The sequence below is a fragment of the Diabrotica virgifera genome, chromosome 9, assembly GCF_917563875.1.
Source record: "Diabrotica virgifera virgifera chromosome 9, PGI_DIABVI_V3a".
NCBI classification, from domain to species: domain Eukaryota; kingdom Metazoa; phylum Arthropoda; class Insecta; order Coleoptera; family Chrysomelidae; genus Diabrotica; species Diabrotica virgifera.
The window spans coordinates 14,036,421-14,061,258 of record NC_065451.1 but is presented as its reverse complement, the minus strand read 5'-3'; the positions used below and the strand labels follow the sequence as shown (position 1 = coordinate 14,061,258).

The 24,838-nt window shown below is 32.4% G+C and overlaps 3 protein-coding genes across 3 annotated transcripts in view; 2 read left to right on the top strand and 1 right to left on the bottom strand.

The window, feature by feature from the left end:
• The first annotated feature begins 3 nt into the window (after positions 1–3).
• LOC114330664 (uncharacterized) lies at positions 4–12,713 on the top strand. Its single transcript, XM_050661667.1, has 3 exons — positions 4–220; positions 8,095–8,242; positions 10,960–12,713. The coding sequence occupies exon 3, from the start codon at positions 10,963–10,965 to the stop codon at positions 12,523–12,525; it is 1,563 nt and encodes a 520-aa protein (XP_050517624.1). The 5' UTR covers positions 4–220; positions 8,095–8,242; positions 10,960–10,962; the 3' UTR covers positions 12,526–12,713.
• LOC126892188 (uncharacterized) lies at positions 12,713–14,252 on the top strand. The gene has a single exon (XM_050661669.1). The coding sequence runs from the start codon at positions 12,771–12,773 to the stop codon at positions 13,950–13,952; it is 1,182 nt and encodes a 393-aa protein (XP_050517626.1). The 5' UTR covers positions 12,713–12,770; the 3' UTR covers positions 13,953–14,252.
• A 2,714-nt stretch (positions 14,253–16,966) lies between these two features.
• Positions 16,967–24,838, bottom strand: part of LOC126892191 (elastase-1-like) — a 65,783-nt gene continuing 57,911 nt past the window's right edge. The window contains exon 5 of the mRNA XM_050661674.1: positions 16,967–17,256. Within this exon, the coding sequence (XP_050517631.1) occupies positions 17,065–17,256 (192 nt within the window). The 3' untranslated portion in view covers positions 16,967–17,064. The remainder of the gene's footprint in view (positions 17,257–24,838) is intronic.

Genomic DNA, 24,838 nt, shown 5'->3' with positions numbered 1-24,838 from the left:
ATTAGGTAACTGTCAAAATATTTTTATATCCTCATGACGTTTGGTTAAAATGTTTTATATTGCGTATTAAGGATGTAATAAACTTACGATAAAAATAAAAATATAAACAAACACATGCTTAATATGTGAGATACAAAATACTGAAGTTCTTTAATGTCCATCCCTTAGTTACTTACGAAGTATTGTAATTATTTTGTAGTTTTTTTTCTATTCATATGTGGTAAGTGTAATTATAGAATTATGTGCTTATAGCCAAGTTTTTGTAATATTAAAAAAATTGTATACTTCAAATGAGCTTTATGTAACTATTATTTCATTGTCAACAAGTTGGTTGTATTTTTTATGGTGTTTATATTATCCAGTATAAAAGAGGAAGGAGATCATTTCTGTTCATTTTATTTTTATGTCAAATTAAGCTGCCTAAAAATTAGTCTATATTGAATGCAGAAAGTATTTTCTTGTTTATTCCCTTGTCCTGTCTTTATATTGCCGAAATCTCTAAAATTGTTGCCATAGGTTTGCTGTCTTATGTGACTAATCTGACATGAAGATGTTTCCTGTAAACCTATCCAGAGAATGTGTAACAATAAAAATAAACCCTTTAGAAATGAAAATTAAAGAAAAATACACTTTAATGTATAAACTTTTCATGACCTTGAGTGACAGGTTCTTTGTTTTTGTCTAGTGTTTTATATCTTGGTTGTTTTCAACCTCAGATCTTAAATGAATCAGTGAGTGAAAGAATAGTACATCTCCAAAACCCTCCAAAATCTCATGTCATTTTAAGAAAATTATAAAAAACCATTTAAACAAAAATCTAGTGGTTTTTTGATATTTTCATACATTGTAAAGTTGTAGCTTTTGTGCTTATTTATTAAATGGCCAAATAAAATTTATTAAAACAAAGTCCAGAAAAAAGATATTTGCAAAAATGTATCGTGTACAGTGTACATGAACTGTTCTTTCACTCAATTACAAAAAAACACATTTCTGAAATTACATTTATTGGTTTTGTTTAGAAATATTTATTAACAATGCATGGAATGCAAGATTGTTAACCTCTGACTGTCAATCACTAAATTAATCCTGATTACAAGTGGCACGCGACGACGTAATGCCATTGAGTGAAAGAACAGTATATGCAGTGAAAGAACAGTATAAGCATTGCACGTATACAGTTCTTTCACTCATATACCAAATTGCCCTGTCGATATTAAATCGCAGAGAGTTGTATTTATACTGTTCTTTTGCCCAGTGATGCATTAACATTTTAAACGTATTTTGGCTATCTCAGTTCAAAATGTCGTTTTTGGCGTTTATATTGTTCTTTCATTCAGTGATTCAAATATATTGTATACCCTATTTTAGATCTTTCTTTCTCTTTCACCTTTTTTTTTTTTGATATAAAATATTTTTGAGAACATTTTTTTCTGCATTCCTTTTGCAGATATAATATTTTATTATCTTACTTGATTCAGAATGATGCCTAGTTTTTTCTCTACATTCTACATGAATTAGCACAATAGGTACAACCTTAGGAACTAACAAGTTTAAACTGCTGCATGTGACACCCAAATGTTGGGTGTCATGTTTGTTTTATCTGTGCATTAATTGTTTTTACACATTCATAGTACCTACTTCAATCATATTTATTAAGACTCTTATCTTTCTGGATTTAAATAAGAATAAAAAATCTGTCATTTAGTTTTGTGTGATTTGCCTGTCTGTTTGGGGGTTATACTAAATTTACAATCAAGATGCTGTAGAAATAAACAAACCAAATGCAGTGGAAATCATGATTTGGAATTTACAATGTATATAAATTGTAAATTATGATTCGGGAGTGCTCCTACTCTCCTAGTAGCATTTAACGTGTCTTGGTTTGTTTATTTCTACTGCATCTTGAATGTAAATTTAGTACAGTAAGGTCTCTTTTTATGCGGATTTTTTTTATGCGATTTTGAAGTTATGCGGTTGGTATTTCATTCAAAAAATCTATTATTAACAATTAGTATAATTAATATTAATTATTCCCATCCAGTAGTCTGAGAGTTTGCAATTCGGGTATTCCCCTTGTTACATGATGTACCATGCAGCTATTATCAATTAGACAAGGCGAAAACGGCGGGTCCGAAGGGAAAAATATTCCCATGAGATTTTTTTGCATAATCACATTCGTGAGATATCCCAGAATAAGGTTCAAGAAGTCGCCCACGTGAAAAGTGGGCCAATTTTTTTTAACATTTTTTTTTTTAATCTAATTGCAAGAATCAATATTTTTGTCCCGAACAATTTTTTCTTTAATTTTTTGGACCATTCGGGACAAAAAAGGTCTCTTATAATTTTTCTCTAAAGTTGATCTTTTTCGACTTATAAGCAATTTAAAATGGAAAAAACGAAAAATGCCGATTTTCAAGGCTTAATAACTCGGTTAAAAGTTATTATTATGAAAGTCAATATATGACTAAATCAAAGTTTAAAGCTCCCTCTACAAGATCCTGAAGAAATTTTTGTCATTATTTTATTACTAAGCTGTTATTTTTAAGTAATAGTAATAAGCGCCATGCACGTTTGCGGCCGCTGTAAATTCTGAGTGCGAGAGAGAAGCCATTCCAGCAGTTCAATATTCTGCATCTTACTCGCACTCACATTTACAGCGGCGTCAATACGATCTAACTGCTCATTGTTTTTAATTAAAAATAACAGCTTAGTAGTAAATTAATGACACAGATTTCTACAGGATCATGTAGCGGCGGCTTTAAACTTTGATTTAGTCACTTTCTGACTTTCATAATTATAATTTTTAACCGAGTTATTAAGTCTTAAAAATGGCCATTTTCGCGTTTTTCAAATTTTAAATTGCTTATAACTTGAAAAACATCAACTTTAGAGAAAAATTATAAAAGGCCTTTTTTGTCCAAAATGGTCCAAAAAAACCTAAAAAAAAGATTAGTCCGGGCCAAAAATATTGATTTTTGCAATTTGATTAAAAAAAATTGTTAAAAAAAAATTGGCCCACTTTTCACGTGGGCGACTTCTTGAACCTTATTCTGGGATGTCTCACGAATGTGATTATGCAAAAATATCTCATGGGAATATTTTTCCCAACGAACCCGCCGTTTCCGCCTTGTCTAAATCTGAATTTCGCATTGAAAGGTATTATTATACAGTATGTCCCTGTAAGTTGTATTCATATGGAAAACTTTTTTATTATTAACTTTACGAAAAAAAGTTATTCTTCATAAAAAGCTCTGCATGGTCCAAAACCTAAGATTTAACCATCAAATATCAAATTTTTTGAATATTATACGAGGTATGTCAAAAAGTTTGAATTTCACTCAAGAGTAAAGTAGCTTTATTTTTCACAATATTGAAAATCCCTATTATGAAAAGATATTTGGAATTAAAAACTATATTCTAGTATGCAATTACATCCTTCTAATTGAAAATTTTTTTTTTGAAAAATTATGGATTAACATTATTTTCAGTTATTTCAATTCAGATAACTCTTTTATAATTAATTTTACGAAAAAAGTAATTCTTAATAAAAAGTTCTGCCTGATTTAAAACCTAAAATACAACCATCTTATATCAAATTTTATCAATTTTATACGAGGTATGTCAAAAATATGAATTTCGCTCAAGAGTAAAATACATTTATTTTTCACAATATCGAAAATTGTTATTATGAAAAGTTATTTAGAATTAAAGACTATGTTTCAGTATGTAATTACATCCTTCTAATTGAAATATTCTGAACTACAAAAATACTTTACTTTTGATCTAAATTTATCTTTTTTCACATACCTCGTATAAAATTGATAAAATTTGATAAATGATGGTTGTATTTTAGGTTTTAGACCATCCAGAACTTTTTATTAAGAATCACTTTTTTTCGTAAAATTAATAATAAGAGTTATCAAAATTGAAATAACTGGAAATAATATTAGTTATCCATAATTTTTCAAAAAAATTTTTTTTTTCAATTAGAAAGATGTAATTGTATATTAGAATATAGTTTTTAATTCCAAACAACTTTTCATAATAGCAATTCTCAATATTGTGACAAATAAAGTTACTTTACTCTTGAGTGAAATTCAAACTTTTTGACATACCTCGTATAATATTCAAAAAAATTGATATTTGATGGTTAAATCTTAGGTTTTGGGCCATGCAGAGCTTTTTATGAAGAATAACTTTTTTTCGTAAAGTTAATAATAAGAAAGTTTTCCATATGGATACAACTTACAGGGACATACTGTATAACCTGTAATTGTTTTGACATTAAATTTAAATGTTGCTGATTTCAAGTTGCAGTATAATAAACAGCACATTGTGATTTCTGGATTGAAACATTTAATTAAGTGTCGTAAAGTTTTATGTTCCATTAGAAGAGGTTTTTGAAATCTCAATATCGTTAGTCTGCATTTTTAATTTCTTCTTTAAGATTTTATTTGGTCCAATGAAGAAAAAAAAACATCAAAGACACAATTTTTGGTGGACAAACGTCCACCATTTTATGTGATTTTAGAAAATCTCAGAATGTATCCCTACTTTTTCAATGCAAGTAAAGTCTGTTTTATGCGATTTTTTTATATGCGGTTTTCTGAAGAACGTATCCACCGCATAAAACGAGACCTTACTGTATAGTACAAACAAAACTTCAACAGTTACTGAATAGTTAAGAAATTCAGTTAATTTAAAGCATTAAAAGTTTTATAAACCAAAAAAAACTTATAAACTAAAGTTTTTATATCTGGTTCCACGGAAAACATATCTACTCTTAAACACCACTAATATTTATATTTTTGTGCTCTTTTCTTTCTTATTTTTTGTAGTTCTCTAATCTTCTGTTATATCTCTGTATCTGTAGATATAAAGTAGGGAGGGCTAGTCAAGTCATACAGCACTTACAATAACATTGACCTATTAGCATCCTCCCAGGGAGCTGTCATCCTTAGCTCATTGTCCATCTTATCATTACCATGTAGTCTGGGCAGATTATCGGAGAATAGGCCATTTTTGGGAAAAGTTATTTACCAGCAATTTTATTGCTGGAATCGAATCTTATGACTGTATATATTAATAATATAGGTATGCAAAGTCCGCAGATGGTGTGCTACTTTTTTTATAAACAAAATGGCGCCCGAAAATCGTGTTTTTTTAATTTTTGCTCTATAACTTCCAAGATTTTAACTTTACACCAAAAACACCCAAATAAAAATTCACCGTAATTAAATTCTGCATAGAGATGTGTTTTTTCCGATTTACTTCGACAAAAACTTTCCCCGGAAAATGCGGGTTTTTCCAACAAAATCTTTAATTTTCAACTAAAATTTTAGATGAGTAATTGTTAATCAATAATTATATGTATAACTTTGTAATATAAAAGCTCTCTCCGTATGGATTATAATTCCAGAAGCCGATGGAAATTGAATGAACAGTTTAGCAACAATTGAATTGTTAATTAAAAGTTTACTTTAACTTTTATTTTTACTTTAATTACTTTAATTAATTAATTACTTTAATTACTTTAGTTACTTTAATTTTTGTATAAAAAGACACTGTACCTATCTGATGTACCTTACAGAATTGAAATTGAATTATTTAAGCGGCCTCAGGAATATTTTAAAATTATAAACAATTTTTTGGCTTATAATAAACAAATAGAATATCTCGGGAAATAATAAATTAAATTCGATCATGAAAACGGTATTGGAAAAAAAAAGCGGCAGGACGCTTCTTTTAAAAGAAAAAACTTTTAATTGTGATTAGTGGTTCCTGAGATACAACCGCTCAAAGTTGACCGGCATTTATGGCAAAGATGTAAACAATATGATCATAATTTTTAAACCATCACCTTTTTATTTTTGTCCTCTTCATAACTTTAAATTAGTCATAACATATATATTATTATAATAAAAACTATCGGTATTACGAGTGAAAATTGCCAAAAATAGCAAAATTCCAATCAATAATTAGGTTGAAGAAAATGTAATCTCAAAGTTCAAAATCGGAATACGTTAAAAAAATGCATTTTCTCGGCTTCCCATGCAGCAATTTTGTTAATTTTTTTTGTTCTCAAGTAACTCGAGTAGAGCCATCTAACTAACGCATTATTAAATGTCAAAGTTGCTTTTGTTTTGTTATAATAGATTAATTTATTTATAAGAAAAGAAAACTACATATTTTTTCCAGTTGAAGACTTTTTTTAGATAAACTTCTTACAAGTGTACCTTTTAACGTTAAAACACAAATATTCTCATTTGAAAGCTGTATAATTATTTAAACAACCTTTATTTAAACAAATTAAAAATTTTGTTATAATAAATAAATAAATAAATTTATTATAACAAAACAAAAGCAAATTTGACATTTAATAATGCGTTAGTTAGATGGCTCTACTCGAGTTAAAAAATGCATTTTTTTAACGTATACTGATTTTGAACTTTAAGATTACATTTTCTTCAACCTAATTTTTGATTGGAATTTTGCTATTTTTGGCAATTTTGACCCGTAATATCGATAGTTTTTATTATAATAATACCTATATGTTATGACTAATTTAAAGATATGAAAATTTGTGTGAAAAAAAAAGGACAAAAATAAAAAGGTGATGGTTTAAAAATTATGATCCTGTTGTTTATATCTTTGCCGTAAATGCCGGTCAACTTTGAGCGGTTGTATCTCAGGAACCACTAATCACAATTAAAAAATTTTTCTTTTAAAAGAAGCGTCCTGCCGCTTTTTTCCAATACCGTTTTTATGATTTAATTTAATTTAATATTTCCCGAGATATTCTATTTGTTTATAAGCCAAAAAATTGTTTATGATTTTAAAATATTCCTGAGGCCACTTAAATAGTCCAATTCCAATTCTGTAAAGTACATTAGATAGGTACAGTGTCTTTTTATACAAAAATCATAATTATTCTTATGTATCATAAGTATTGTGATTATTATAGCGACCGTAAATTTTTAAATACCAATTTAACTGTTGCTAAACTGTTATTTCATTTTCCATCGGCTTTTGGAATTATAATCTATATGGAAAGAGATTTTATATTACCAAGTTATTTAATTATTGATAAATAATTACTGATCTAAAATTAAATATTTTTTTGGAAAAACCCGCATTTTCCGGGGAAAATTTTTGTCGAAGTAAATCGGAAAAAACACGTGTCTATGCAGAATTAATTACGGTGAATTTTTATTTGGGTGTTTTTGGTGAAAGGTTAAAATCTTTGAAGTTATAGAGCAAAAATTAAAAAAAAAAAACGATTTTCGGGCGCCATTTTGTTTATAAAAAAAGTAGCATACTATCTGCGGATTTTGCATACCTATATTATTAATATATACAGTCATAAGATTCGATTCCAGCAATAAAATTGCAGGTAACTAACTTTTCCTTGTATTTTGCTAATTAGCCCAGAGTAATGGGGAATCTCCCTTATGTGGGCTGGGGCCAGCCTAACATGCATCTTCTGTTATATTTCACAAGCACTGAGGCCCAGTTGTAACATTTTTATTGAAAATCGTTCGCCTAACTGCTCACCCAAGTTCTCTTTGGTAAGGTTTTTTAGCAACATCTTTGACATAATACACAGATTTTTAGAAAGTTTCTTTCCAAAGTATTTAAATAGGTATCTAGGTATTATAAAAAAACACACTGCGATTGGTTGGAAATATTTTTATAGTCCTAAATATTTTTAACAAGTTTAATATCTTTACTAAGAAACCTGCCACAATTTATTTTTAGTTCATAAATTATTTAAACAATAAATTTTATACATCCTGACATCAATGGGAATTAATCCTTGTATTTGCATTCCAAATAAATTTATTTTTATGAATCTTTTTGCTTTATTACTCATTTGCAATATTTTTATTGGATTGATATATGAATATGTCCCATTAAATGGATTGAAATATGTCCCATCACCCATCACTTCCTTTTTTGGCGCCCTTGATTTAAATAATCAGTTTCTCTTCTTTTCAACTGTTGTATAATTTGTTATACTCTTTCAAATATTGCTTTTTGGTTATTTCTGATTCATTTTGATGTATTTTTAATTTTTCGTTTGTTTGATTTCAGAACAACTTATTTACTAAAACAAATGGAAGGTTGCCTGTGATAATTGTGAAAGAATAACACCAGTACACTTTATACAAATAAGCTGCGAAGCTGTCTCTCAGGGTAGAAATCCATGATAGTTGTGGCAAGAGGTTAAAAAATATATACAGTAAGTATAGTTGAAGTTAGAAATAATTCTCTTAAATTTACTAACTTAGGCGATGATATTAAAGAAAGAAATCTATGCTATTTGTGTAGGTTTCTTTTAGTATTGAAAAAAACTACTTAGTACAACCATTGTAGAAGAAGAAAGTAAAGCGTCTTTTGATTTCAATTCTTTTTTGCTTCATTATGAGAGCTCCCTTCTGCCTATTTTGTTGTTTTCCTTACTATTTTGCAAGTACATATTGTATGCCAATTTCTTTTAAAATACTGCATGTTTAATCCGTTCCTTGTTCTTATTATCTTTTTCCTTACTTAAAATAGGATATTGGACAGGTATCCGTAGTGTCAATAAAACTGTTTAAACTTGTGCAGAATCGAGAAAAATTCTCCAGAGTTGCCATTGTTAGGGAGACAGGACCAGGCACATAAAGAAGAAGAACATTGGAATACATATATGTATTTCATTTCCGCAGTACTCGAGTTTTATATACTTGCCTTTGTAATTTTTTAATTACTACTATGTATCATAGTCTATCAATCAATCAATTAATCATCATCTAATCAATCATTATTAATCTCCATTATAAAGCACTCTAACTCGCTAATATTTGGATTGCTGACATATTTGCACAAAAAGTTCTTTTTTAATAAATCAAGTTATCTATGGAAGTAAAATATAAATATACAGGGTGCGCCATTACTTCAAAATAATGCAAAGGTATCTTTTTCTAAATGGTACTTGTACATTTTGTCAATTTACCAAATTAAGAAAGATATTAAGTTATAAGTTCGTGTTTCAACAAGAACACGAACTTCATATAAGTAGATGTTCAAAGTGCCCCCAGTGTCGTGTTTGGCTGTATCCAAGTCTTATAATAAAATGCCAACATGCGTAATTGTTATTTTGGTATTTGACGTCTTGTGATTACTATTCTGTTTCTAAGATCATCCAGATCGTCATGTTTTGTTTTGTATTCATTTTTAAGATATTTCCATAAAAAGTAGTGTAATAATGGTAAATCGGAAAATCTTGCTGGCCGCTCAATTCTATCCCTTCTTCCTATTCACCTATCTGAGAAAGCTTATTTAAGTAATTTCAAACATTGATTCTGAAGAGTGATGATAACTGTTCTGCTGAAGCCAAATGTCATGAAACTTAAATAAAAATAGATGGTTTCATTTTGATTCAATTCAAATTCATTATGATAAGTATCTTCATTCTTTCCTCTTCGATAAATATGTTGAAATTTTCTTCTTCTTCAGGTGCCGAGACCGCTTGTCGATCGTTGACTCTCATGTTGCCCAACCTATTGACAATCATTGTCTTATTTACAGCCGCACGAAATAGTTCAGTGCTAGTTTTCCCAAACCATTGGCGTAGGTTTTTAAGCCAAGAAGTTCTAAGGCGGCTCACAATTCTTTTTCCCATTATCTTACCTTGCATGACAATGTGAAGTATGACATATTTTTCAGACTTTACGCCTTTTAACCGTGTTCACTACTTCACAACTTTTATTCAAGCGTTGCAAAACCCTTTCGTTTGTGTCTTTCTACCCAACTGATCTTCAGAATACCGTGATAGACCCACGTCTCAAATGCTTCTAGGTTTTTTAAAAGCGATTCTGCCAGGGTCCATGATTCAACCCCGTAAAGTAGTACTGGGAATATAATAACATCGAACCATTCTTATGCGAAGTTCCAAATTGAGATCGTGGCTGCACAGGATTTTCTTAAATTTCATAAAACTTGTTCTTGCTTTGGCAATTCTACTTTTTATTTCTGTACTAGGGTTCCAGCTTTCATTAATATGAGTACCCAGATATACCAGATAACTTACGCGTTCAATTGAGTCATTACCAATTGTTACGTTATAGTTATTATCTATTATTTACGGCTGCCTGTTTACTAATAATCATAAACTTTGTTTTTCTTGCGTTGAGTTTGAGTCTATATATCGCGCAGAACGCCACCTCGGTACAATAACGCTTGAAGATGTTCAATTGATCCTGTCACTAACAAGGTGTCATCTGCGTATCTGATATTGTTCATAAGCACGCCATTAATGAGTATGCCCTCTTTTGCGTTTTCCAATACTTCATTCAAGATTGTTTCAGCGTAAAAATGAAACAACATTGGTGACAATATACAGCCTTGTTGAACTCCACGCTTGATTTTTACTTCTTCAGAGCACTGATTCCCAATCTTAACACATGCAGCCTGGCCCCAATACAAATTTGCGATGATTCTAATGTCCCTACCGTCCAGACAGGAAGTCTTGAGAATATGTAGCATTTTTTCATGGTGAACTTTATCAAAGCCTTTTCAAACTCAATCGCGCACATGAAAACATCATGATTTACATCTCTGCATCTTTGAATTAAAACTTGGGTTGCAAATAGTGCATCATGCCTTCCAAGGCCACAGCGAAAACCGAATTGAGTACTTGAGATTCTGTCCTCAATATTTCTACATGTTCTTTGATGAATTATTCTGAGAAAAGTTTTCAGTGTATGACTCATTAGGCTGATGGTGCGATAGTCGCTGCACTTTGTAGCTCTGTGTTTTTTTGGTAGAACAACAAATAAGGATTTAAGCCAATCTTTAGGAATTTTTCCGCTTTCGTAAATTAAGTTGAAATTTTAAAGATACCTAAAGATAGTTATCTATATACATAAACACGTTTGAAATAAAATTAACAGCTAACCAGTTCTTTATTTTCAGATAATGCCAAAACATCGAGACGTACCGAGCCTTCAGTCGCTTTGCCTAAAGAGCATAGGTACTCTAGTTGTCCACGTGGCTCCGCTTATTTTATCCAAAATAAGTATATACAAGGAACCCCAGAAAGTAATATCTAGTCTACAGACGAGTCTCACTTGGTTAAATGACCATCTATCCTCACACGTTCCGTTCTACCTGTATGATCAAATGGCTGTGGAAGTACTATTAGCTGTAAAGGTATTTATAGAGGCTACGAAGAAGACCTATTTTCCGCACACCTCCATAGCTACTTTCCTCACGGAGATGAACGTAGCTGTTAGTTTAACTGAAGTGGTTTTGAATTGTCATTTAAAGAGTATCGATTTTTCACAGTGGCCCAAAATTATGCGATATATTTTATACAAAAATTTACACAATCTTACTGGTCTAGAAAACTTAAATTTAGGTTCCTGTTCAGGAGGCTGGCGGACGTCCGAATTCGATAGATGTTTGTTGGAAAGCATAGCAAAAATGAAGCATTTGAAGTCATTGTGTCTGTGCTTCGACAGCACAGATGTCATAGTCCAAACAGTAGGTGATAATTGCCAACAGATCCAATGTCTCGATCTCACTTCTTCAGGCTCCGTAACCGACAGATGTATACCTTTTTTATTGAAATGTAGGCATTTAAAAGAGCTACAGCTGCACAGAACCTCAGTGACGACTGAAGGTTTAGCTCAGTTGATCGTAGGACTTCCAAAGTTGCAAGATATCGGTCGATGTGACGATTTCGGAAAAGTGATAAAATATCTATATCATAAATTTCCCAGTGAAGGCCCTTTCGAGTTGAGGAAGATACAGACGAGGGATATTAGTACTGAAAACCTGAGATTGTTGGTAGATATGTTTCCTAAAATTGAGTACGTGAGCTTATTCCACGACGTACAAATTTCTGATTTAACAGTTTTGATATCGTTGGACAATTTGAAAGACTTGAAGTTGCTTTCTTGTGCTTTTTACGGAGATTACCTGAAGCAACTTCTAGAAATTAGAGGTACTAATATAACTAGTCTTCATTTGGAGCATGTGGAAGAGATGGATTATAAAGTATTGATTGATATTAGCCAGTGTTGTCCCCAGTTAAAAAATTTAGTGTGTTACAATTGTGATTTCCGCAACAGTGTAGTACCGTACCACAAATTAAAAGTACAACCGTTTCTAGATCTGGAAAGAATCTTCTGGGTCGTAGATAGTGCTTCGAGTCATCTGGAATTCATCTTGAATCATGCCTACAACATTCGTTACATTCATTTGGGTTCTTCCACAGGAATCACGCATGCGATAATGGTGAAAGTCTTGAATACCAACCCCATGAAGTGGCTTGAAGAGTTGAGAGTGCTGTACAGCAGTGACATGAACATGAGGACTGTAGAATTACTAATGGCCAGTTGTACGAACTTAAAGGTGTTATCGGAGTTAGAAAGTTGGCAGGGCATTACTTTGGAACAGCTACATACCTTTAAACAATATATACGCTCCAATAACTTCAATTTGGACATCAGTCCTACATTATCATTTACCACATAAACTTGCTCCTTTATATTACTGTACTAAAGTGCATATATATTTTTATATGAAGTGATCTGGTTGTACTGATTGATTTAGATATATTTCTTTCTAAAAGAGTGTGATTTTGAGTAACTCCAAACGTACTAGTACCACTTTAATGGTGTCTAATTTAAAATATTCATTATAAATAAAGAAATATTTAAACATTTTTTCTTTTTATTACGAGCTTAACGAAAATCGATTTTTCACAGTGGCCCAAAATTATGCGATATATTTTATACAAAAATTTACACAATCTTACTGGTCTAGAAAACTTGAATTTAGGTTCCTGTTCAGGAGGCTGGCGGACGTCCGAATTCGATAGATGTTTGTTAGAAAGCATAGCAAAAATGAAGCATTTGAAGTCATTGTGTCTGTGCTTCGACAGCACAGATATCATAGTCCAAACAGTAGGTGATAATTGCCAACAGATCCAATGTCTCGATCTCACTTCTTCAGGCTCCGTAACCGACAGATGTATACCTTTTTTATTGAAATGTAGGCATTTAAAAGAGCTACAACTGCACAGAACCTCAGTGACGACTGAAGGTTTAGCTCAGTTGATCGTAGGACTTCCAAAGTTACAAGATATCGGTCGATGTGACGATTTCGGAAAAGTGATAAAATATCTATATCATAAATTTCCCAGTGAAGGTCCTTTCGAGTTGAGGAAGATACAGACGAGGGATATTAGCACCGAAAACTTGAGATTGTTGGTAGATATGTTTCCTAAAATTGAGTACGTGAGCTTATTTCACGACGTACAGATTTCTGATTTAACAGTTTTGATATCGTTGGACAATTTGAAAGACTTGAAGTTGCTTTTTTGTGCTTTTTACGGAGATTACCTGAAGCAACTTCTAGGAATTAGAGGTACTAATATAACTAGTCTTCATTTGGAGCATGTGGAAGAAATGGACTATAAAGTATTGATTGATATTAGCCAGTTATGTCCCCAGTTGAAAAAGTTGGTGCGTTACAATTGTGATTTCCGCAACAGTGTAGTACCGTACCACAAATTAAAAGTACAACCGTTTATAGATCTGGAAAGGATCTTCTGGGTCGTAGATAGTGCCGTGAGTCATCTGGAATTCATCTTGAATCATGCCTACAACATTCGTTACATTCATTTGGGTTCTTCCACTGGAATCACACATGCGGTGATGGTAAAAGTCTTGAATACTAACCCCATGAAGTGGCTTGAAGAGTTGAGGGTGCTGTACAGCAGTGACATGAACATGAGGACTGTAGAATTACTAATGGCCAGTTGTACGAACTTGAAGGTTTTATCGGAGTTAGAAAGTTGGCAGGGCATTACTTTAGAACAGCTACATACCTTTAAACAATATATACGCTCCAATAATTTTAATTTGGACATCAGTCCTACATTATCATTTACCACATAAGCTTGCTCCTTTATACTAAAGTGCATATATATTTTTATATGAAATGATCTGGTTATACTGATTGATTTAGATATATTTCTTTCTAAAAGAGTCTGATTTTGATTAACTCCAAACGTGCGAGTACCACTTTAATGGTGTCTAATTTAAAATATTCATTATAAATAAAGAAATATTTAAACATTTTGTCTTTTTATTACGAGCTTAACGAAGTTCGATTTTTCACAGTGGCCCAAAATTATGCGATATATTTTATATAGAAATTTACATAATCTTACTGGTCTAGAAAATTTGAATTTAGGTTCCTGTTCAGGAGGCTGGCGGGCTTCCGAATTCGATAGATGTTTGTTAGAAAGTATATCTACATACTACATAATATACATTTATATTAGTATTACTCCTATAGAGTAACCAGGTTCATTTTCCGTTGGAACTTTACCACGCTGCAGACGGTACATGATAGTACCTCCTCGTTGGTCACGTGCTCGGTCCATGATATACGTAATATACGTCGGTATGCCCACATTTCGAAGGCCTCTACTTTTTTCATTAATGTTGCGGTTATTTTCTATGCCTCCATTCCTCAAAAGTTGGATTTTGAAAGGTAGGGCGAGGCTGTTAGAGGTGAAAATTTGCTTCATGAGTGAACGACGCTCTTGCTTTTTCTGTTCTTATACGTATTTCCTTCGCTTGATCCCAACTTGAATTAATATAACTGTTGTTCCTAAGTAGATGTACGAATCCACGTGTTCAACTCTTCGATTGTTCGTCAGTTGTCTTGGTCGTTGTCGTTGTTGGGTTTTGCTTACTAACATCCATTTGGTTTTTGTGATTAGTGCAGTCACTGAAGGTGGATATGAGCTATTACCTCCGATTCCGTTGAAACTTCATCGATTTGCATGGAAATTATTGAGAGGATATCTCAAGGAACAAAGGTGACATGGTGCCAACTTGCGCTTTTACCCTGGGGGTGGATGCCACCCCTTTGGGGTGAAAATTATTTTATTATAAATAACCCCATAATTCCCCATAGAGCAACAAATTGTAAGGAAAATTTGTTATATAAAGATATTAAAAAAAATCAAAACTTTTTGAGTTATTAAAGATAAAAAATTTTAGGTTTAAGTGAGAAAAATGCATGTTTTTAGCTGATTTTTTTATAAATAACCCAAAACCTATAAATTTTTACAAAAAAGTTATTATTACCAAAATTGAAGCTAATTAAAAATGAAATAAACTCCTTACTAGAAAAACATTTTAGTTTTAACTAAAAGTGAGTTAAGGTAATTGAATGTAAATTTTTTTCGGCGTGTACCTAAATCTAAGTATTCAAGCTTAAATAACGGGAAAATGATGCATTTTATAACATAAACTTATTAAACATTTGTCAAAGTACTTAGAAATATCTATCAAATGAGCCCCTGAACAAGTTGATAGCATTAAAATTAATGCTCTAAAAATTTTTCAAAATTTATCTTTTAAAAATTTTTGCACAAAACGGTATTGTTTTTTTTTTTAAATAACTCCGTTAGTTTTTACGATATCAGATTCAACTTGATAAACCACTTGAAAGCTAATTCTAAGGGCTATAAACCACGTTGAATTTAATATTTTAAACTCCTTAACTTTTCAAAAATAAAAGATTAAATGGCCCCGGTTACATAGTTCTCGCAACAAAATTTAAGCTTTAAACGTTTCTATGTCGGTTATTTTTTACCCTACAGAAATAGTAACACAGGTAAAATATTTGATACAGAAAAAAAAAAACAAAAAATTTGGTTATATATCATTTTTTACTTATATTGAGTATTTTTGGAGTTATTATCAAAAAAACATGAAAATTACTTAAAAATTCTGAATTTTTTAAATTATATCTTTTTTTCATATATATGTATTTCAAATCGGTAAAAATTGTTGAAATCATTACTTGTGCTTATATAAAGAAATTATTGTAAGGATTACTATAAATTTCCAATTTTGTGGAAATGGCGTATGTTTTATTTTTCACTTTTTCCTAAAAAAATCGAAAGGGTTCTCTTATTTTCATCATAACTTGCTTAGTTTTTATGCTATTAACTTCTTCTGGAGCTCATGGGATAGATATTCCGAATTACTTTGATAAGTGTTAGAAGGCATATTTTATAAAATGCATCGCTTTCCCGTTAGTTCAGCTTGAATACTTAGATTTGAGTACTCATCGAAAAAAATATACATTTAATTACCCATAACTCACTTCGAATTAACATTAGTTTAGTTCTTTAAGTAAGAAGTGTATTAAATTTTTTATTATCTTCAATTTTGGAAATAATAACTTTTTTGTAAAAGCTTATAGTTTTTGAGTTATACGCGAAAAACAACTTTATAACATACATTTTTTTACGAAAAAATAAAATCTTTGATCTTTAATAAATCAAAAAGTATTGATTTATATTAATAACTTTATATAACAAATTTTGCTTAAAATTTGTCCCTCTATCGATTTGTGGTATTATTACACATTGTGGTATTATATGTGGTATATAAAAGCGCAAGTTGACATCATGTCACCTTTGTTCCTTGAGGTATCCTTTAACTACTCACCAATTTTCATGAAAATCGATGGAGGTTCAACGAAATCGGAGGTGAAAACTTTCAGTAACTGCACTAGATGTTTAGTTTGAGTCCGTATTGTGCCCTTGTTTTTTGTATTTTACTCATCAGGCGACTCCATTCACTCACACTCACTAGAATCACAGTGTCATCAGCATACCTTATGTTATTAATTATTTCTGCATTTATCTTTATGTCTTCTGTGCTTTCCTCCAGCGCTGTCTTAAATAGGTACTTCTTCTGAGTATATATTAAAGAGAAGTTCGTTTCATTCGTTCGTCCCCTCGTAGATCCGTTACTGGTCTGGTCCACCTTTTCTAATACATAATTAGTAGATATTTCTGACTATCACGACTCTTCGTTACTTTGGTGCACTGTTAGATACACTAAAGTGGAATCGAATTTTCAGATGAAAGCGACACAGAAAATTCTAAAAAACCAATTTAATTATACTTAATACAAAAAGTCAAAATTCTTTACAATGTAAAACTAGATTCATTAACAAAGGTAGAGAAAAATGTCCGCTTCAGCTTTGATTAAATTTCGAGAAATCGATACCGGTCACCCTTGAAATCCAAGCGATATAAGCAGACACCCTGGTGTACACGGAATTGTTGAACGATATCCTGCACAATGGTAAAATAGACAAATGACTAGTGATTCCCACTTGAATGTATTTTCCGTTTCTGAGGATTGTAAGTGGTCCGCCACTATCTCCCTGGAAAAAAGGATACTTTTAGTATGGGGATCTGTGTGTGGTTAACTGTAAGTTTTATATATGTTACAGTTCAAGTTGATTTTCAGTTAGAGTTGACTTTTCCTAGTTCGAGGCAACTCCAACTGAAACGAGCAGTAAAAGTTGATTTGAAAAATTTAAATCAACTTTTACTATGGTTTGTTTTTTAATTAAGACGAGTGATTCAAATTTACCGCGCTGTATTGCTTGTTTGTAATTGGTCCAACCGCAGGCAATTTTACTCCAGTGTTATAAAATTTTGACACCAATGACATTTATCAAATTTTGACACTAGTGACATTTCATAGGTTAATTAAATTATATCGGCGATTTTTCTGTTTTCTGTGTTATTCCTTTAATTTTTAGATTGTTAGTCTGCTTTTAGATAAAAAGCAGTTGTTTTTGGAACTCTTTAGCAGCGTATTAATTGAATATATTATTTATGTATTACCGTTGAGGGCCGACAAGATCAACGAAAAAAGAAGATATATTTGGTTATTATTCTAGTGACTTTCTTGGGTGTGAATCTGTCTTTTTAGTTTACTCCTCCTGGTTAAAAAATAAACTATAGTTGAAGTTGACTCTTCCTAACCCTTGTTAGTAAAAGTAGATTATACAATTTATACGAGTATAATCTCACGTGCATTTTTGATGAGTGTGCGTCTCTTTGTTTTGACCGTTTCAACTACTTATTAGTCCAGGCTGTAACGTCGCCCTCGTTAGGTAAATTATTCTGATTTGATTTTTTTGCACAAACTTACTCAAACAAATACATCCTTATAACAAATACACAGTGTCAGGAGGTACGGCGGTCGAAAAATTGTTTAACCAATTTTTGTTAACCAAATTCACAAAAATAATTCTTATCTACTCTACCTCATATTATGTATAAGTTTTTATTGTGTGAAAATTGTAAATATAGATAGCAGTACATGAAGGGTTTAAAGTGTGGCTGAAGTAATCATGTATTTTTAATGGGATTTACTTTTTCGCACTGTTTTTTAGCACACTTTCATATAATCAAATATCCTTAACTTTCGCCTTGTCATGGTGATGACATGTGAGCAATAAATTACAAAAAAAGTTTTGACAGTTTTGTGGTTTGACAGAAGTTTGAATTTTTAAATGTCAAAGTTCTAAAAAATTGTAAAATAGGAATGTATTCCAGTGACGAAGAGTTGCAGTTTTTTTATTTGTTTTTTTGGTAGATAAAATATTGTATGAAACTGTGCGTGAAGTACTTTTTGCGCAATTAGGCGATGTATAGCACTCGGGCCGCTCGTGCTCTAAACATCGCGTGCGTGCGCAAAAAGCATACTTCACGAACTGTTTTATAAATAACTAATTATTTCACTCCGGACAATTTTTTTAGATTATTTTGGTCATTCGGAGCAAAAAAGGTCTCTTGTGATTTTTCTCTAAAATTGATAGTTTTCGAGTTATACGCGATTTAAAATTTGAAAAATGCGAAATGACCATTTTTAAGGCTTAATAACTCGATTAAAAACTATTATTATGAAAGTCAGAAAGTCACCTAATCAAAGTTTAAAGCCCCCGTACAAGATCCTGAAGAAATTTTTGTCATTATTTTATTACTAAGCTGTTATTTTTAATTATCAACAATGAGCGCTAAAAGCGTATTGAGGCGGCCGTCAATGTGAGTGCAAGTAAGATCCTCCATTCCGACCGTCCAATGGTGCATTCCAGTCGCACTCACATTGACAGCCGCCTCAATACGCTCCTAGCGCTCATTGTTAATAATTAAAAATAACAGCTTAGTAATACAATAATAACAAATATTTCTTCAGTACCTTGTAGGGGGGTCGTTAAAATTTGATTTGGTGACTTTCTGACTTTCATAATAATAATTTTTAACTGAGTTATTAAGCCTTGAAAATGGTCATTTTCGCATTCTTCAAATTTTAAATCGCGTATAACTCGAGAACAATAAATTTTACAGAAAAATCACAAAAGACCTCTTTTGCTTCGAATGACCCAAATTATTGATGTAAAAAAATGTCCGAAGTGAATTTTTTTGTGAATTTCTTTAAAAAAAATGTTTAAACAATTTTTCCATTACGGTACCACCTGACACCCTGTGAATTCGTTATAAGGACCTCTTTTTGAGTAAGTTTGTGCAAAAAAATCGAACTGGAATAATTTAACTAACGGGGGCGACGATACAACCTGGACTATAAATATCATGATTTGAACATACTATACAGTAACATTTAATTTGTAGAATCGGTTGTTTGTGTGAATCACCTTTTACTAAATGGCATTGGGAAGAGTATACTTTAACTAGTTGAAGTCTACTTTTACTAGTAAATGTTGAATAAAAATCTTCATTTTATATTTATAATCAACTTTTACTAAAACCAGCCGTTTGAGTCGACTCGAACTAGGAAAAGTCAACTCCAACTGGATAATCAACTTGAACTGTAACATATGTTATAAGTATAAAAAAAGAATGTGTGTGTACTTTGTACGCACGTAAGAAGTTATACTTCTATTATAATATAATTTCAACGAAATAAATATACCTACTTAACAGTTACAATACAAAAAATTAACAATAATTACCAAAAATCAACCAAAACTTAACAATGCCAAATATTACAAAACAAAAAGAAAAAAATATGAATCGTCCGGGATTTGAATCCGCAATCTCGCGATTTTTTGATCTCTGGTCCAATGCTCTACCAAGAAGGCCATCAAGCCGCATGCTACTTACCTTTCAGATATACATAATTATACATCACGGTGACAAGTGAAATATAAAAATAGATGTTTTATTATTTTACGCCCAAGGAAGACAAATCCAAAGACACAAAATTATAATAAAAAACCTTTTAAACCACCTTTTTCAAATTGCGCAAGTTGTATTATTAATATTAATGTTAATAAAGGAAATATAAATATTTTGACGTTTCACAATTTGATAATTCACTTTTAACTGCAGTGCCTTAAAATTTTTAAAGCACTAGTGCCTTAAAGTAGCATTTTTAACGCTCCTATGGAGTCCTAAAAATTGCATTTTTAACACGTTTGTAGAAAAATATATTTAAAAACACTAATATATTCTTTCCACACCTTTTCTGGACTGATACATACATAAATTAAAACATTTTGAAGTATAACTTCAAAAATATAATATGAAAACTATTTAAAAAGGCAGTATAACTATGAACTAACCTTTGTTGTTTCTCTTCCCACAAATTTTAAAACGCAACAACCATACATATAACCAAACTGTCAACCGTCCAAACCACAGCTGCGCTACAGCTGCCATATTGGATAATTTTTGACATGTCATTTGAACATCCAATCAGAACACAGTTATAATGCGCATGCGCCGGGATCGTAGGTTTTAACATATAAAAATTCACCCTCATATCGCGCGTAAAGAAGTATAACTTCAAAAATAAGTGATGGACTCCACCGTTACTTGATGGAAGTTAATTTTATATAAAAATAAAACACTGTAAACTTTCGTTTTCTACACTTACACAAAATTGTGTCTGTTTAATAATTAATATTGAAAGCACTTTTGTGTTCTGCCATTCGTTTGTTAAAGGTTCTACCAGTTTGACCGATGTAAGTTTTTGGGCACTCACGGAATGTGAGTATGTATAAGTACTCCACTGTGTTGGCTCTTGTTGTTTTAAATTTCTTTTGACATAGTTTCCATGCATACTAGTTCACGAAAGGGATGTCAAAAAGAAATGGAGAAAGAACTTGGACAGCTTATTAAATGAAGAATTTGACAGACAGCCTGTAGAGTCAACGGAGACAGTAGCAGCAATGGTCACCAAAATAACAAACGAGGAAGTGGCTCAAAAGCTTCAAAAAAATAAAGAAAGGAAAAGCGGTAGGACCAGATGATATTCCTGGGGAAGTATGGAGAGCATTGGGAGAGACATGAACAAAGTGGCTAGCAGGTCTATTTAATAGAATTATGGAAGTTGGACAAATTCCAGACGAATGGAGAAGCAGTATACTGGTACTTGTTTACAAAAACAAATGAGATAACAACAATGTACAAACTACAGGGCCATAAAACTGCTTAGCCACACCATGAAACTATGGGAAAGAGTAATTGATCGACGGATACGTGAAGAGACCGAAATATCCGAGAATCAATTTGGCTTTATGCAGAGCAGATCAACAACAGATGCAATTTTCAATATAAGGCAGCTGATGGAAAAATACAGGAGCAAAGAAACAAACGCTCATAATATGCTATTCATTGTGGTGGGCACTCAATAAGAAAGGAGTCCCTGGTAAATATGTAAAGATTGTGAGAGATATGTATGAGGGAGTAACGATTAGTGTTAGGACAGGTGTGGGAGGGACTGATAAATTTCATGTGAAAGTAGGATTGCACCAAGGCTCTGTGCTTAGGCCGTATTTATTCTCATTAGTTTTGGACCAGATAACAGCGAAACTACAGGGCAACATTCCATGGTGCTTCATGTATGCTGATGATGTCGTGTTAGTAGGAAATAGTCAAGAAGACTTAGAACAAAAACTGGAAGAGTAGAGGCAAGCTCTGGAGTAAAAAGGTTTAAAACTTAGTAGGACAAAAACAGAGTATTTGGAATGATCATTTAAAGATGGCGTTACTACAAATAAAATGGTATCTTTGGATGGTGAACTGATTGTAAAAAGCAATAGTTTTAAGTATCTGGGATCGGTATTACAGAGTAATGGAAAAATAGATAGAGATGCATGCAGTAGAATAAGGGCTGGATGGATGAAGTGGAAAGAAGCGAGTGGTGTGTTGTGTGACAGAAAAATTCCAATGAAGCTGAAGGAAAAATTCTATAAAACAGCCATAAGACCGGCTATGATGTACGAAACTGAATGTTGGGCAGTGAAGAAGAAAGAGGAATAACGAATGCATGTGGCGGAAATGAGAATGCTTAGATGGATGAGTGGAGTGACAAAGAAGGATAAAATTAGAAATGAGTATATTAGGGGAAGTCTAGGTGTTGCACCAATTGATGCCAAAATGAGAGAGCATAGGTTAAGATGGTTTGGTCATGTTCAACGTTGAGACGTTAATCACCCAATACGAAGAATAGCTGAAGTGCAGATTCCTGGAAGGAGTAGGAGAGGAATACCAAAGAAGACCTGGGGTGAGACGATAAGGCAGGACATGTTGGTAAAGGGGATTGACATTGATATGACCCAAGATAGAATTGTGTGGAGAAATGCAATTAGGGAAGCCGACCCCGCATAGTGATAAGGCAAAGAGAATGATGATGATAGTTTCCACGCATAATATTATTGAAATGATTTAACATTGGTCTTACCTTGTCTAATCTGTCGGAAGCAGGTAGGTATAGACATATAGTAGTTATAAACCAAATGAAAATAACGAAGTAACAACTGGAATCGACTTCGACAAAAGTTTACATTATAGTTTGTTTGTGCTCCAGTAATGTTCAATTGATGGAAAACAAGGTCATTAATCTCTGCACCACTAACGTCTTGCCAATTTGATAACCTATTAGATTTTTATTGTGTTGTCTTCTTCAATTTCTTGCGCTGCATATAAATTAGCTTGTACCGCCACCTCCTAATGCAAAAAATCACCAGAAAAAAAAGTCCATCAGCGTTGGAGCTGTATTTGACATATCCAATTTCACACCAACATTTTCTTGGAAAATACCTAAATATTTCAGGATTATGATGAATTTCTTTCCACAACTTACCATTCGCATTTGGTGTCGTTGCTTGGAAATCATCGTCATTATCTTTAGGTTCCGGATCAAGTTCAGGTTAGGAGACGACTTTATCTTCACTATCACTTGAATTCTTAGAATTATAATCGGTACTGTCGTTACCATTCTCCCCAAAAATCCCATCCAATTATAAAGCATTTAGATTTGCGTAGTACTCAAAAATAGTAATCTGGACTCTTAATTCTTTTAGTATCTGCCAAAAAGTGAAGCTACTTGACTTTGTCAAACGCCTGGAGATAATCTATCAAGCAAATGTATATGGGGATATTTAATTTTCCTGACTAGGTTTTCTTATTGAACCAGATGAGTCCGTTCCAACGGATCAATGCAAGTTCTAGTTCCATCCACTCATTCCAGTCAGGAAATGTAACCACTATGGAGAATGATAATTCAAATTGAGGGGCCATGCTGTCCTGCACCATAAAAATCACTGGACAACACTCGATGGTCCGTCTCGAAATGTTACAATGACCCATACGACCACCAGTCGTTCCCAACTAATCTCCAGAACTGTTGAGCCGATAGGCTACCATAACGGCTTCGTGATCTATAATAAGATGTGGAGGAGGTTAACCCAATAGAGCTTTAAGAGCTGCTGTAAGAGTATATATCTATCTAATTAGCCTTCTTCGGTCCATCTCTGGACATAGGCCTCCCCAATTCTTTTCCACTTTTCTCTGTCTGTCGCTACAGTTATCCACCTAGAGCCCACGTGCTTCTTGACATCATCTGCCCATCTCATTTGTGGCCTTCCTCTGCTTCGATTATATTCCCACGGTTTCCAATTTATGAGAATTTTGTTCCATCGTCCTTCTTTTCGTCTTATAGTGTGTCCGGCAAATCTCCATTTCAACTTTGCAACTTCTTGTCTAACATCCCTAACTTTCGTTTTCTCTCTTATCCACTCGTTTCTCTTTTTATCCATTAGTCTTATGTGCAACATTTGCCTTTCCATTGCTCTTTGCGTTTTTATGATCTTGTCCATGTTTGCTTTCGTAAACATATACGTTTGGGAACCGTAAGTGAGAACAGGGAGTACGCATTGATTATATACCTTGGTCTTAAGATGTTGTGGATATCTTTTGTTTTTAAGGATGTAGCTTAGTTTTCTAAATGCCGCCCATGACTGTCGTCTTTTGATCTCTGCTGTTTGGTTTTCCTTGTTAAGTTTTATAATTTGACCCAGATATATATAATCGTGAACTTGTTCTATTTCATCTTGTCCTATCCTCATTGTGATGTCCTCATCTGTATTTGTTATGATTTTGGTCTTGCTGTAATTCATATTAAGGCCTATCTTTCCGGCTTCTATGTCCAGTTCCTTGATCATTTCAAACAATTCTTCTATTTATCGGTTATCAATACAATGTCATCCATTGTCATTGAACCACCTTAGGTGGTTCAAGCGTTGTCCACAAATTTTCATACCTTTCTCTTCCCATTCTAATCTTTTAAAGATATCTTCCAGAGCCTGATTGAAAAGTTTAGGTGATATTGTGTCACCCTGTCTTACGCCTCTATTTATTTGAATTGATTGTGTTCCTTCGTATACTTTAATTGTTGTTGTGGCTTCTTTATATATATTGGCTATTAGGTCTGTATATCTGTGGTCAATTCTGCTGTTAATCAAAGAACTTTTCACTGCCCAATGTTCGACACTGTCAAAAGCCTTTTCGAAATCTATGAACGCTATATATAGAGGGATGTGGTATTCATTTCCTCGTTCTATAAGGATTTTCATACTTAATAAATGGTCACTTGTGCTAAAAAATCCCTTTCTAAAACCAGCTTGTTCTTTCGACTGGTATCCGTCG

What these genes read in the sequence shown, in the direction of transcription:
- LOC114330664 (XM_050661667.1), top strand. Translation starts at nt 10,963, where the DNA reads ATGCCAAAACATCGAGACGTACCGAGCCTTCAGTCGCTTTGCCTAAAG.
- LOC126892188 (XM_050661669.1), top strand. Translation starts at nt 12,771, where the DNA reads ATGCGATATATTTTATACAAAAATTTACACAATCTTACTGGTCTAGAA.